The sequence below is a fragment of the Mesoplodon densirostris genome, chromosome 9 (genome assembly GCF_025265405.1).
Source record: "Mesoplodon densirostris isolate mMesDen1 chromosome 9, mMesDen1 primary haplotype, whole genome shotgun sequence".
NCBI lineage: Eukaryota > Metazoa > Chordata > Mammalia > Artiodactyla > Ziphiidae > Mesoplodon > Mesoplodon densirostris.
Window position 1 is genome coordinate 33,068,956 of NC_082669.1, and position 15,873 is coordinate 33,084,828.

General features: G+C 36.1%; 1 protein-coding gene across 1 annotated transcript in view; it reads right to left on the reverse strand.

Annotated features, from left to right (window-relative positions):
- Positions 1-15,873, reverse strand: part of PCLO (piccolo presynaptic cytomatrix protein) — a 387,939-nt gene that overhangs the window by 351,656 nt on the left and 20,410 nt on the right. The window contains 1 exon segment of the mRNA XM_060107659.1: positions 9,005-10,399. Coding sequence (XP_059963642.1) covers positions 9,005-10,399 — 1,395 coding nt within the window.

Here is a 15,873-nt window from a genome sequence, read left to right on the forward strand (position 1 = left end):
TTAAAACATTATTTCAATTATTGACATGAGTATCTGTTGTTACATTTCCCTCCTAGACTAAGACAGATCTACAATAAGTTGTATAAAATGACCAAGTAAATTACATTATCAATAGTACAGACTGTTATAATTAGACCAAAACATTATTTTACTATGTGATTAGATTGATTTTTATAATTTAATAAAAAAGTAATCTCAGAGTCATGCCACAACTCCGTGTAGTGAAAATGCCACTGAATTTACTTTCAAATCATATTAACATTATGTTAATATGGGGGGTTATGTAACCCACATATAATAGGGCAAGAAAATATTAATATATACATTAGATTTTGGAGCATGTGTTTTCTGCTAGAGCAATGCTTGTTTGAATACAAGATTGAGTTGTTTGTTTCACAAATTTTTCTCTTGTTTCTTTTGTTCACGAACAAGTCAAGGAAGGAAGTTTTAAAAGAAGATGCAGAAAACAAACAATGAAAAGGGTATTTTTATTTAGTACTTCAGCAAACACTATCTGACCCCAACCTTAAGCATATCATTTCAGTTCCCTGAGCCCATTTTCTTCATCTTTAAAGTAGGAGTTTTGAGAAGTAGCCTTTATTCATGAGTTTCATGGAGCTGGATCAGAGGCAGGCCCAAGAATAAGAGAGGGTGCCAAATGGGCAGCTTCCAGCCCTTAGTCACACAGATGAAGTTGGCCTCAACCAGCACACTTCCACATTTATCAGCTTTCTACACTTGGTCTCTATATTCAACATCATTGGAAGGAACAGTTCATAATATTTTAAGCTTTAAAACCACTGGATTGGGCTTCCCTGGTGGCGCAGTGGTTGAGAGTCCGCCTGCCGATGCAGGGGACACGGGTTCGTGCCCCGGTCTGGGAGGATCCCACATGCCGCGGAGCGGCTGGGCCCGTGAGCCGTGGCCGCTGAGCCTGCGCCTCCGGAGCCTGTGCTCCGCAACGGGAGAGGCCACAACAGTGAGAGGCCCACATACCGCAAAAAAAAAAAAAAAAAAAAAAACCACTGGATTATTAATACCTTTCGGAAAGACAATCCTCAGTGGGTCTCTCCTGTACCTACACATCTTATGGGGTTTGCCAACAATGCAAGACCCTGGCTGCTCTTCACCTTGGCCATTTCTCAAACTTCTGTGTGGAACAGGCAACAACCTTAGGGATGAGGCAATGTCTCCCTCTGGGACAAAGAGCAGACTAACTTACTGTTTGCTATAAAAGAGGTGGCTTCCACAAGCTCAGTGCTCCTCACCTGTGACTGAAACCTACGTGTGCAGCATCAATCTAGGCCCATATCTCACGTGACCCACATGAGAGTGGGGGACAAGGGGAACTGATGCAAATATGCTGATGTTCATGCTGCCTCCTGTGGTGTGAGTAATAAAGTTCTTTGTGTCCGACCCAGGAATCTCATGTCTACTATTGGCATCCATGAAACTGTAACAAGTTAATTTATTAGTTTATAAGTAGAATAAGGTAAAGCTAAATCCTGGGAAGGACAATGCCCTATTACTAGACTCTTGCTAAGGTGTTCATGGATATTTAATATCTTTAAATATTAAAACTAGACTAATAAAAAATAGTAAGGTGCTGACACTCTGAACTAGATATATAACTAACAGTACAAATGAAAGAATCTAGAAAAGAAAACTGTCTTAATAGAAATTTATTACATGAAGAAAGTGGCAATAAGAACCAGAGGGAAAATGATGTATTACTTAATAAATAACATGGAGATAAGTGGCTATACATTTTGAATATATAAAGTTAGGCCCTTCACCTCACATCATACCAAAAAAAAATCAATTACAGATAAATAAGTGATCGGAAGTGAAAAATAAAACTACAGATGTTTAGGAGTAAACGTGGAAGGCTATTTTTATAATAAAAATGTGAAAAGGCCTTCTTTAGCAAAATAAGCAATCAAGGAAACATTAGACGATTTGATTGCATAGAAGTTTTTTTAAAAACCTCATGTACAGAAGAAAATTTCATAAAGAAAGTTAAAAACAAGTGATCAACAGGGAAAATCATTTCAAGATAAGATGACAAAGACTTAAATTCTCTAAAATATTTTAAGAAATATACAACATATGCACATGAAAATATGGCCAATGCGTACAAATGGGCAACTTAAAAAAACAAGAGAAATACAAGTAGTTGATAAGCTCTTGATTTTGATAAATATATAATGTTTACTCTCAAAACAGGCAGGGAAATTTAACATTATGCAACAATACGATTTAACTTCTGACTCTTGAAATTGATAAATATGAACTACTATCCAGTGTGGGAGACTAGAGACACTAATAGTTTGTTGGCAGGACTATAATTACTACCCTTTAAAAAAAAAGTAATATGGAAACTCTGTCAAACATCATTTGTCTTAACCTTGCCCACCCATTTTAAGGAATTTACCTAACATATCAAGATACAATGGAAAAATATATGTGTTGATGTTTTACTGTAACTCTGTTTGTACAGTAACAGGAACTCAAAATATCTTCAACATCTCAGTTTTCATGAGGAGAATGTGCATCACTATTGAGATACTGCACAGCTATTTCCCTCATAAGTAGAATGAGGCAAGTCAGTGAAAATTCACTTGTCCAATGCATAAAATTTTGTGAAAAAAAGAATTCAATGAAAATAAGTATAGTAAGAAAACATGTTCATTTCAAAATAAATACATTATTTTTAAAAACAACTAGACTTTTTGAAAAATCTCAAATCCTTTCCTTTACATTTCACTGTTGGTATAACCATTATAGAAATAAAGAAAAAGCAAAGGAAAAAAAAAGACATCTAAATAGATACTAAAGCATTAACATGAAGTGCAAGGGCAAGAGGAAGCTATTCATGTTTCTTCAGACACTTTGGTACTCTACGGATTGTTATAAGGAATACTGCTTTCGTAATACAAATTATTAGAACAGAATTTTAAAAGAAAATAAATTGCCAACAAGAGAAGGAAGGAAGAAAGCAGTGGATGCACCAGATGACATATTCAAATTCTAACATTCTGTATTGCTAAGACTTCTGAAAGGAAGTGACCCAAAAACTGATGATATTCACCCAAAGCCACAGGGAAAATAGAAACAGAGCCAAAAGTTCTGAAAAGAAATAACAGAGGAAACATTTGGAAGCAGAGGAGTTAGTAGAAAAGAGAACAGATCCTGACCTAAAGGTTTGTATGGCCACAGTACACTAATCAATAGTACAGATATCTCTTACTGATGATTAGCAGGGCCTAGAACATTGATCTTCAGGCCAGGCTGGGTCAGGCCAGGCATCAGTATTTTACTTCCAGAAGATGAAAGCCCTGAGAACTATCTGCTCAGCAGAGCATGCAAAGAGAACCAGCTATCTTGTGTCACATGAGGAAATTAAGCTCTGGAAGAGCTAATCAGAGTACAGCAAATATAGTAATAGTCTTTTTTTTTTGTATCAAGAGAAAGAAATATATCCTACACAGCAATATACCGCAGTACATGCATATGCAACTGCAAAGTGACATGTGAAAAGGCAGTCGTAACCTCGATATTTAAGGAAGAAAAGCCTTACACAGTAGTAACCAACATAAAATTATCAGTGAGATACTTTACAGTTTTCATACTAAGTTTTTGAAATCCAATGTGTTTTTCACACTTTCAGTAATTTTAATTTGAGCCAGCCACCGTGCTCATTAGCTACGTTTGTCCAGTGACTATCTTATCAGACAAAGCATCCCTAGAACAACAGTAGCATGTATGCAAAGTTGGTCAAAATAAAAACTGATAAAACTACTGTGGAGAACCAGTTTAAGATAAATATAACCTATGTTTCAGCAATCCCACTCCTGGGAATGTAACAAAGGAGGCCATAAAAAAATGTTGGTAGAAGCAAAGATTAACCACCACTACTATCACCAATGGAACACTTAGATGTTCATCATTTTCATGGAGTAAAGTCTTTGCATGCATTGGCAGGAATATAATAGTATTTCTTATAGTGGGAGCAACTATGTTTTATGCCCTCGGGTGTGCTATATATGAAAGGAGGGACATTATTTCATCATTCAGCCATATGCTTTCACCTAAATAAATGTTGACCAGTTGGTAGGCTTATCTGGAAAGAAAAGGATGATGCTGGCCTCTATGTTTCTGAAGCTCTCAATCTGCACGTGATTCTAAATTCAGCCATATAACACAGCCACCATTATTCTGTAGGCCCCAAATGTTACCTGGTTTTGACGCACATATTAGCAAATTTGTTGATATCAAAGTCCTAGTAATTACCATTGACACAACTTATAGGTAAGCGAGGAAAGAAGAAGTGACATTTGTTATCCAGTTCCCCAGGTTACTTAAACATGGTCCAGGAGATAGAGCACTGGCTCAGCCTCTGAATGGTATCTCTGTGGCTTGGTAACTAACTCTCTGATACTCTTCCTGATCTCTAGAGCAGCTGTAAAACCTACCCCACACAGTTGTTGTGAGAAAATGACTGACACAATGCATTTCACATAGGCCTAGTCAAATACCAGTTTATTCTTTCCCACAATGTCTGCACAATGTTTTGTCTGGATCATAATTAGAATCATCTTTTTACATTTAATATCTAAATAAATGTTCTGGTAATCAAAGAAATACAAACCAAAGGAACCATATTATAGCACTTTTACACTTCCAAATTAACCAATTTCACTTTAAATAATATTCAAATTTGGAGAGTCTGCATTAAGAAAGGAATCACGTATGCTAGTGGCAATGTCAATGACTATCACATCTCCAAAGAGAATTTGATACTTCAGGGTCCTTGTTCTTTGATTCAGTAACCTTAGTAGTAAGCTTTCCTTGGGAAACAGTTAAAACTATCAATATTTACATCCAGAAATGTTCATCTTATTTATAGTGAAAAAATGAAGACATCCTAAATCCCTAATACCAGGAGAATGTGTATGAAAAAACATACAACCATAGAATTGAATAATATGTAATCATTTTATATAATATTTAAGAAATGTTTAATCACATGGGAAAATGGTATATAATCATGTCACTACTGGGATATAGAACTACCACATAGAGTAGAATATTAAATACGTAAAAATGCATAGAAAAAGAGACTAATGAAGAAACTACTTTTTTTAAAATTTGTTTAAACAAAATATCTCTTCTTTAAACCCACATTTGGATTTTTGTTCAACTAAATATCACTCAATAAAAAGTTAACATCAAATTTCTCCTAAAGATTAATAAGTAAAAATTTTGTTTCTACCAACTTATCAATTTTCTTATGTCAGTCAAAAAGTGTCATCAGGTATCCCTCTTTGCCATGCATGCCAGAAATTTTTAAACAGAATGTAGATCTCCATCATGGAATTCATTAAAAACGGATTATTGGTAGAATTATTTTCTCCTTATTGATTTTTGATCACTCTGTCTTTAATTGCTCATATATGTGTGTATGCATACTCTTAAATGCTTGTTAGTAACACATATATTTCTTCAAGTATTAAGTAATGGTTTTTAAAGTTAAAGCAAGATATTATGTGTTTACTGAACTACAAAATGCAGCACATCCCCACCAGGCCTTCCTTAAGGGTCTGAGAGAAAATGCAGAAGCCACCTTGACTAGAGAGTAAAGATCTGAAGGGAACTCAGTTACACCACTGGGTCTTAATTGGCTCAAAAGGCCCATTTGTTGCCTGGTGACAAATATATGCTAACTATTCGAACATCATCTAGGCCATGAATAATTATCTTACTAAGGAAGCAGAACTATGACTCTAGGACTTCCTGAGGCATGAGGAAACATAATTTTAAATCATACTTTCATAGCAAAAATTTACTTTCCAAAAGGTAGTACAAACAATAAATACCCATGATGAGTAATTTTGACTCCTTTTTGTACTTGAATTGAGTCAGAATGATTAAAATTCACTAGGTAAATTGATTGCCAATTTAGGCTGTTCTTCTCAGCACGCCTCCAAATTCTCTAAGACTAGAAAGCCTTGCAATCACGTTTAAAACTCCTTCAAAGACAAAATATTTCCTGATTTGGCAGAAATTAAAGCCTAAAAAAAAATGTTCCTTGCTATCAGAGGTTAATGGATTATAGTACCATTTATACAAACTGGGCATAAAACAGTTAAACCGTAAGGCTTAGGCTGAAGCCTGGCGACACCCCAGGACCCTGCAGGCAGTCTTGGCACTCTTCAAGTGCTGTGGGAGATGCTGAGTAGGAGATACAGGAAACAACCTTAGAGACAGGTGTGTTTAATGAATGGGCGGGGGAAGGAGGATAGTGTCTATAGCTCCTAACCCATGACAAACTGGGACCAGCTCTTCTCACCCACAGAGCAGGACAGAAAAAGGGGAGGGAAGAGAGACACCAGCAGGAAAAGACATCCTGCCTCACAGTGATGAGAGTAGTAGAAGCAGAGGCTTATAATAGAGTTACATGTGCTTTATCAGAAAAATAAATGGAAATACATAGTTGAATCCTTTCTTGAGGAACACCATTACTCTGCATTACAGGCGAAAGTCTGAGTATTTTCAGAATGTGCTCTTTTCAACTGGAATGAAAGTACAGTGCCAGCGCAGCAGAAAATCTTGGATCACAAGAAAAATAACATAAGCAGAACAAAGAAATCATAGAAATAAAACAAGAATCAAGGAGGAAATACTTTCTAACCACTCAAAATGAGGAGAGATCAGTAAGTAGTATAAACGCCAGGACAACACCACAAGTTAAGCATATACATAGAATTCACAATTTCCTGGATATACATGGACATGTACGTGCGCACACACACGCAAACACAGGGTGGCTTTTGCTTCAACAAATCCCTTCTGCCAGTCCTCTAAAGTCTTCTAGGTAAAATAGTAGGAACTACGGCGACAGGGATTAACTCCACTGACCCTCAATCACTCCCTTGATGCCAGGTCAGCTAATGGACTTTATTTACCTAGAGACCAGAGGGCATTAAGGCCTTAGACCAGCTAAAAACTTCACTGTGATTAACACAGTCAAGTGGAGCCAAGAACATGAGTCGACTGCTCCTGTTACATCAAAATTTTTTCTCCTCTGAAATACGATCTTCCAGATTCAAAGAAATGACCACAGAAAAAAACAATCTGAACAATGACAGATCATCTAAATCCCACTGATCATACTTAAAATAAGACTTCCCCTAAACCATTTGAAAACTTAAAACCACTTATACTTTCAAACTATTTAAATTCCACACACATCCTAGATAATTCTCTGCTTGATTCAAGAAATCTCCTTTCCAAATTACCACTTCTGAAATATAATTTACCAACACACAGAAAATCAAAGATTTTGTTGAAGGTTTACTGTCCCTCTGCCCAAGGATTCTCATTTCACACCTCGAAACACTGACAGAATTCTAATAATCGTTATGGCCCAAATGTGTATATATACATATGTACACACACACACGCACACACACACACGTTATAGCCCTTTTTTCAGCGTGCACAAAAGGCACTTTAAATGCAGACATTACGGTTTTGTTTTTAGCGGTGCAGTTTGTTTTCTAACTATTTAAACTAACTGCATGGTGTTGATACCATAGGCTCCTCATTAAAGGGTACAATTTTTAGAATCTATGAAATTAATACAACTGTCCTAGGAAAACCGAAATTTCCCTCTTCATAATTACACAACAGAAAACAACTCTTTTAAAAATATGGAATACACTTAAGGTTGTTTTGCTTTTACAATGAATCCTGAATACTGTAAGTAATAAATACAGTCGTTACCACTCATGAAGTGCTGAGAGAAACCAAATTTTATCTACTTTTCAAATGGGTTGTGGTTGACATCACAGTTAGAGAGGATAAGAATCAGCTCAAGTCTACAGGGACAACACTTTCATATGGTGTTAAACATGGCAAAGCAACTGAATATCTTTCTAAAGTAAAAAATAAAAATATTTTATAACTTATTATTTTTAAAAAAATTTAACTCAAAAACACCACCAAGAGTCTCAAAGCTTCTTTTGTATAATTGCTAAAAATCTGTTCCATTTTTTTTTCCATCCCAATGAATTTCAAAATCAAGGAGAGGAGAATAAAATAATCCTTAAGTATTTTTGATTTGTATAAAAACAATGAACAATGATCTAAATTCAATCCCAAAGTGTTTACTAAAACATCACTGTTACTTATCTAAGACAGCAGCATCATTCAACCTCTCAGTCTCTCAATATCCAAATATTCTAATAGCCCTAACACAGGACTAATGCTTATAGATTCATTCTTCTATAACTGTATTAGGTAGAAAATTGCCATCTGCTTTTCAGTCATTTACACTGTATAAAAAGTGTTTTGGTCACCCCATTAAAAAAAAAAAATCCTTCACATTAGTCACTGAAATCCATATAACTTCTTTTTCTTTCCACAGTTCCTAATAAAGTGCTCTATTTTATTTATGCCAGATAACAGTTCAAACAGAATTATTAAAAGTCTAGACATTATAAGTTTGAACCAATATTTTCTAGCAGACAATATTATTAACTTACTCAAAGCTCTTAACTTTTGTCAGATAACAGATCTCATGTTGTTTATAGATTTGCAATCAATCAAGCTTCTTTTTTTAAGGTATGAAAGAGACTGGAAGGATTAGAGATACTGGGAATAGTAAATTACAACTCTTATTTGGTGTTTTTAGGTGAAAATCAAATAGTGCTCCAAAGCTATAGGTTGTTAATTCATATAAAAGATGGGATAATTGTTATTTTAAGTTGTCAGCTTATTTCACCATCTTACTTCTGGTACTTTAAGCCAGAAAAGTCTAAATTATGTTAACTTTTAATAAGAAAGTAAGCCTATAATAAGTAATTGAAACTTCTTCAAAGATACCAGTATCAATTTTTCTTTACTAAAAATGTATTTTTTGCTCAGAAACTCGGCCACCAAAATATTTCAGAATAAACACGATATACTCACATTCGTATGTAATACAAATACTGCTTACCTCAGTCAAGTGTGGTGTAGGGTTAAATCCACAGAGATTACACACTTGTTTCTTGCATTCAGTGCAAGTATTGAAGTTAGGAGGATCCTTAGAACCTATGTTGAGTTTAGTTTTGCAGAGAGGACAGGCTGATTCTGGTTTGGGGGTTTCCTCCAGTTTGGGGGGAAGAACAGCCTTTTGAGGCTCAACTGTTGAAGGTTTGCTGTCCTTAGTAGGCAGAGGCTTCTTTTCTGTTTCTGTTCTTTTTACTGTTGAAACTTGTTCAGCTTTGGGCTCTAATTTTTCAGCTACTAAAGCTTTGGTTTCCTTTTTCACAGGTATAACCTTGGCAGGTGCAGGTGGTGCTGTGGATTTGGGTGGCCCCTGAGAAGTAGGTGGCTGCGAAGGAGGGACTTGTTTTGTCGGGGCCACTGGCCCACCCTGTGCATGAGACCCAGGCTGGCCTGCTGTGGAGATTAGATTTGATGCCTGGCTGAAAATGGATGCTCCAAACCCAAAGAGTTTCCCAGTCACTGTTTCTTGAGGAGTTGTGGGCTGTGATTTAGGGACATCAGAAATACTTCCCAGATTCAGACTAAAACGTCTCGACTGCTCCTGAGGTTTCGGGGGCTGTGGAGATGGGGGGGCAGTTTGGCCAGTGGAAGGTCGCGGACCTTGGGGTGTTGGTGCCCCTTTTGGCATAGGCTTGGCATCTGGCTTAGGACTCATTCTGGTTTGTGCTTTCTTTGGTTCGTCCCTCTTCTGAATTGAATCAACTTGTTTTTGACCTTTGGTCTCTGAACTAGGCCCAGGATGTGAAATAAGTTTTGAATCTGATGCAGGTCGAGGTATGACTTTAGAATCGAATGAGGTGACTTTTTCTCCTGTTGGTGGAAAACTCTGTGAGGGTTTGGCAGAGTCTGGTTTTAGAGAAGGAATTGCTTTCTCTTGATCCTGTGATGGTACTTTGGAGCTTGGAACGTCCGGTTTTGCTACTGTTGACAATGAAGACACAATGTCTGTGGCTGGCTTTACTGTCTTGGGCTGCTTTGGTTTATCATCAGCCACGGAGACCTTGGCCTGTTCAGATGGGACGGAAGGCTCTTTGGGAGGGGCTGGCTTGGAGGAGGACTCTGCCACAGGAGGCTGCTGGGCTGTGACTGGGAGGGAGCCATGAAGGGTTGGCTGTTTCACTAGTGGTGGGGGCTTTTTAGACTCAGGGGCCTTTGAGACATCCTGTTTGGGTGTAGTATCTTTCTTTGGAGAAATCTGCTGTGATTGTGGGGTTGGCTTGCTCACTGCTGATGTAGGAACAGGGGCGGTCTTCGGTTTGGGCTGGGGTGATGATGGAACTGGAGCCAGGTCACCTCCTAGAGCTCTCTGCATCTGACAGTTTAAACAGAGCCACTCTTTAATCTAGAAATAATATAAATAATATAAAACAACAGTCAGTGAGATAATAACAATGTAGAAACAAAAACATTTTTAAAACTGCATGGTACCTTTTGAAACTATGTCTCTTATTATGCAAAACATAAAATATACATCAAATAATTTTACTTAATTTCTATTAAAATATTAAAATGTTAGGTACATTACAATATAACTAATGAACCTCGGAGCCTTAAGCACTGAAAACAAAATAAAAATCAGCACAGAATTGTATTTTTCTTCTAATGTTAGTTTTGTTATTCTTTGCCTTTGCAAAACAAAATACTCAGTTTGATTACTCCCAGAAATAGAAAACCATGTATGATAAAAGAAAATTAATTATAACATATTAGATTCCAGAATCAGTTACGTTAGATATTTTCTCTATTGATGGCTCATAAACGATTTTTAGTTATATAACCCAGAGTATGCTTGTCAAATTATTAACACATTGCTAATTTCTTAAATTAGCAAGAGCATCACTTCCCCCTCCAAGGTGATAGAATCCAATGTGAGAAAACAAAAAACTTATAGTAGCCACTGTAGGTTAGAAAGAGAACATTCTCTGTTAAGAAAATAAATGAAAAATAATGGCACACCCTCAAATTATCATAGATAGCATGATCTAACAGAGAAAACATTGCTTCCATTTCCTTTTCATTACTGGAAAGAGCAATATAAGTATGCAATATACTTATATGACTGGTGAGATATATATGTGAGATACACATCGTATATGTATCATGTATAGGCGTAAATGCATCTGTTCTTTTCATATCACCTTCATTGTTAAAAGGAGATGTTGAATTTGGTACTACCATATTTTAGAATTTAACAGTACCTATGTTTAAAATTTATCTTTTCTTATTCCAAAATAATGTATGCTCATTATACAAAACTTGAAATATTACGAAAGTAATTTTGAAGGGCAAATTCATGATCTAATCTTTTACTCCCAAAGTAACCAATGTTACCAGTTTAGCACTGAAGTTCTGTGTTCAGAAATCAACACAGTAAAAAACTAAACATATGGAGCATAAGTACAAGAAAAGTTTTCTACAGTACAAAATTGCAAAGTATTAGGCTGGCAAACAACATACTCTCTATTTGAAACAATTCCCTTTTGAAAAGAAACCAAACTAGTCATTTCTAAACTTTTAAAAACTTCTTTTTTCACTTGACATTTTATGCTGTTAAACTTTAATGAAAAAAACTCTACTGTATCTTTTTCTTAATCATTAAAATGGCTTTAAAAAAAAGCCACTGAAATCATTTAAACTCAGGTAACAGTATAACAGGGCTTATTTTGCAATCTCATGGAAAGCAAACTTTTGTTTTTAGAAGGTTGAAGGAAGATTTTAAACTCTAACTGACAAGTTATATTTCTGTTTAAAAATCTGAATCAAAAAGCAAAATGAAAACATGTGTTACATATGGGTGGGAGGTACTTGCTTGTTCATTACATTTGTTTTCAACATGAGTATTGAGTACTTATGTATTTGCTATATTGTCTTTACCTTTCTGTATGTTTGAGGCATTTCACAAATAAGTAACTTTTTAAACATAAAGATATTTGAATCCCAAAACATAATCAAGCAACTGTTACCTATGTAAGTAACACGACTAAAGGTGAGCTTGAGAAACTCACTCCACTTTGTCCCCTTCTTGATGGAAGGAAATTTCTCCATAAACGTACCCCTACGCATTCAACCATCTCCCTCCCCTACTGCCAATGTCAATTCTGCTACTCTACTATTTATTTTTTCTCATTTGTTTTCTTCCACAGTCTTAAATGATACCACGTGACCTCATAATCACGCAGCCAGACAAGATGAAAGAAAATATAATTAAAAGCACAATTCTTTACTTATATTTTATCAATGATTTTTTTCTATAAATTATTATATGAGAGCTATACCCACATTAACCACTTTAAACTACAAACTTCTGGGGCTAGTGTCTGTCATTGTATTAATTGCTCTTATTCTTTCTTAAATGGCAGAGCCAAAGAAGATGCAAAATGTACTCATCTGTTTCTTTCTTTATTCAAGTATTTATTGAGCAACTTCTACTTAGCACATACCACTGAACAAAAGAGACAAAAATCTCTGTCCTCATGGAGACTATATTATACAAGTATCAGATAAGAAACAGGTTAAAGCATAATGTAATTTCAAGATAATCACAGATATATAATAAGTATCTGATGGTGATACTGTGATGAGTCCTTTTATCCTTTCTTCCTGCAAGTTCTCCCTCAAACAAGCCCCCCGCCCCGCCAATTTCTTTGGATGCATTTGGTCTTATCAGCAAAATTTTAAGTCTCTTTGCCATGTGAACATTGGAGCTTCATGCATAGCTGGCCAGTAGGCCTTTACTCCATCTTTGGACCACTGCAAAATTAGAACACTACCATGGCATATCTAATGTATGATTTACTTCAATAGTGGGTCACACATACTATACTGTCCTCAAACCAAAATCAAATGTTTCCTTGTAGTTTATAAATGTATGTGACTATGTCTCCCAATAAGCAGACAAGAGAGAGTTAGGAAAAGACAGGTGGAAAACACAGGTCACTGCTTCTTCATAAGGATACAATTCTACTTTTCTCTTAATACACCCTTTTTTCGAACAGACTCCACTGACCCATCTTTTGTCCTTCTCATGACCCCATTTTCTTCACTCTGATAAGCAACACATAAAAGACAACTGATCCCTCAATGTTCCTCCTCACTGTGAGAATACAGGTTAAAATCATTGTCTATAGCTTTCACAATATGAAAAGCATTTTATCCTCTTAGGATTTTTCAGAAAGAGGCTCTTTTTTATTTAATTCTGGCCAAATCTGTTGAAAACAGAAATGAGTTTTATCTCAGAACTTAATCTATTACTGAACACAGCAGCGTTTCCAAGTCCCTGACTGAGCTGAAAACAAAAACAAAAAAATCTTTCCTATACATTAAGAAATTGAAAAAGTCCATAGCCCGCCCTGACATTAATATCATGAACCACCATCTACTTTTTCACAATGCACTGAGGGAGAGTTAAGGAGTAGTAATAGCACCTTTGCCCTCTCACTCATCCGAGTTAAAAATCCCAGTGTATCTTTACTGCATTTTCAGTTATTTCTAAAGTGTGTCTGCATGGCTTGTGAAAGGTAATTCCCCATTCATTTGTTCACATTTCCAAAGCCACTGTCCCTCATTTGGCCCTTGTCATTTCTCAAATACCTCATACCTCCACCAAATATAACCTGTTTAAAACAAACCACCACAGAAGGGGTTGACTCTACTTCTCTTCAAACCTCAATACCTCTCCAATAACTGTGAAATAAAGTTAATTTTTGCAAGAAATTCAGAATATATAATTTTGTTCCTGTTCTCATGTTAGCACTTCCATAAGTCTGCTACCTCCAGGGCTGTATTTCCCAAAAGACTGTAAGCAACAAACGATAAAGACTTCCTGGCATAGTCTGACGCTTTAATCATTATATATGTTCACGAATATTTTTTGAGCTGGTTTGAATTAAATAAACTAATTTAAAATGTTTATGCTCTTCAAGCTACAACATTTCTGTGTGTACTCTGTTAATCCCCACTCTTTACCTAGCCTAAATGACAGGCTTCCACCTTCATTTTCTGGTTGCACGCCGTTCTCCCTATACTATACTTTTGCCCATGGATCATATATACTCATTTTGATTTGAACTGAAGGAACACCCCATACTTACCCCACCTGCTAACCATACATATTTTCACTGCTTGGAGACAATTACTGTCTTGTTTAACTTCTAAAATTAAATGTTTATCTCTAACTATGAGCAGAGGTGAACCTGAATTTACAACCATCATTGCCTCAGACACCTGCTGCCCATTCCATTTGGTATCCATATCTACAACAAAGCTGGTTCTCCTAGTTCTGCATGATTGGGTCTTCATTTCACTATAGCTATGAATGTGGATCTTAGAAGACTTTAGTCCTTATCCCTTATTCCCTATGCCAAAGGAGTCAGACAATAGCCAAGGCCAAGCCTAATTCAGAAGAAGCCTTTCACCAATATTTCATAAACAACTTCCCAGGTGCCCTGACATGAGTAGCACTCGTTCCTCTAATCATCCACATCCATTTGATAAACAATGGGAGAAATTCAAGAAATAATACCAGGGGAGCCTACAACTGTATCAGTATTTCCAAAGCCACGGTTCCTTATCTGGCCCTCGATGAGTGCTTTTTTCCTTTCTTCCTGCAAGTCCCTCCTCAACTCTCGCCCTCCCCACTTCTTCGGATGCTTTTGGTCTTATCAGTAAAATTTTAAGTCTCTGTGCAATGTTAACTCTGGAGCTTACCTTCAACATACAAGCAGTAAAATGAAAGAATCTGTGTTAGATAAATATGTCATGCCTTAACTATTCATAAATTCTAGATTTTATATAACAAATAAGGAAAAATAGTCATCTTTTCCTTCCCCCACCTATAGCCTTACTTACAGCAAATGAATACATGGAATTCATGATCTGGAGACACAAGTGTTTAATGAGCTACTCTAATCCAATTAGCTCTATAGAAAGAAGCAAAAAAAAAAGGCATAAAATTGTTCATTCAGTCTTCTGACAATATGCTACATAAATGGGGAAAAGAGAGTAGTCAGCCAGGATTTCTGCTCATTCTGAGGTCACTGTGTATTCTAATGTGGACCTGCTTATAATTACTAACACAGCTCCCTGTTTAATCCAACTCCCCCGGCTCCCTTTTATGTTATGTATCAGAGCCGAGTCATGTGAAATATAGTAATACAACTTCACTGGCTAAGGCTTTTGCTGGATAATCATAAATGTCTTACTAAATGTTTCAAGACATACCACTTGAAAGTTTAATTGTGAATTCCACACAGAGTTTCAATTATTGGTGCCACTATCCAAAAAGTACTGAAAAAATAGATTCTGATTTTTAAGAGTATGTCTTTAATAATAATTCAAGATAATTAACTCAATACATCTAACAAATAAGATGAGTTGGCAAACATTGGGGTTCCAGAATTAAAGTATATTCCTGCTTGGAACTATTCTTCATCTATTAGCTTCAAAAGATAATGGAAGCTTCTCAAAACAAAAGTGTCCAGAAGGCATAATGACTAACATCCACCCTTCAATGTGCTCCAAACTGGACATTTTAAACACAAAATCTACATAAGATTTATACTCGAATCTCTGCTCAACAACATAGCATAGTAGGGGGAATAATGGAACATCTAAAGAACAAACACAATATTAGGAATTCATATGTGCTGGTGTTCATACCATTCACATTAGCTACTGAATACATTTTCTTCAGTCATACACTCACCCTGCCCTTGTACTGAAATCTGTTGGGTTCTTACTTCTTGATGCATCACAATTAAACTTTTCTGCAAACCACGATACCTAAATGTACCATTTACTCCATCAAGGCAGTGTTCT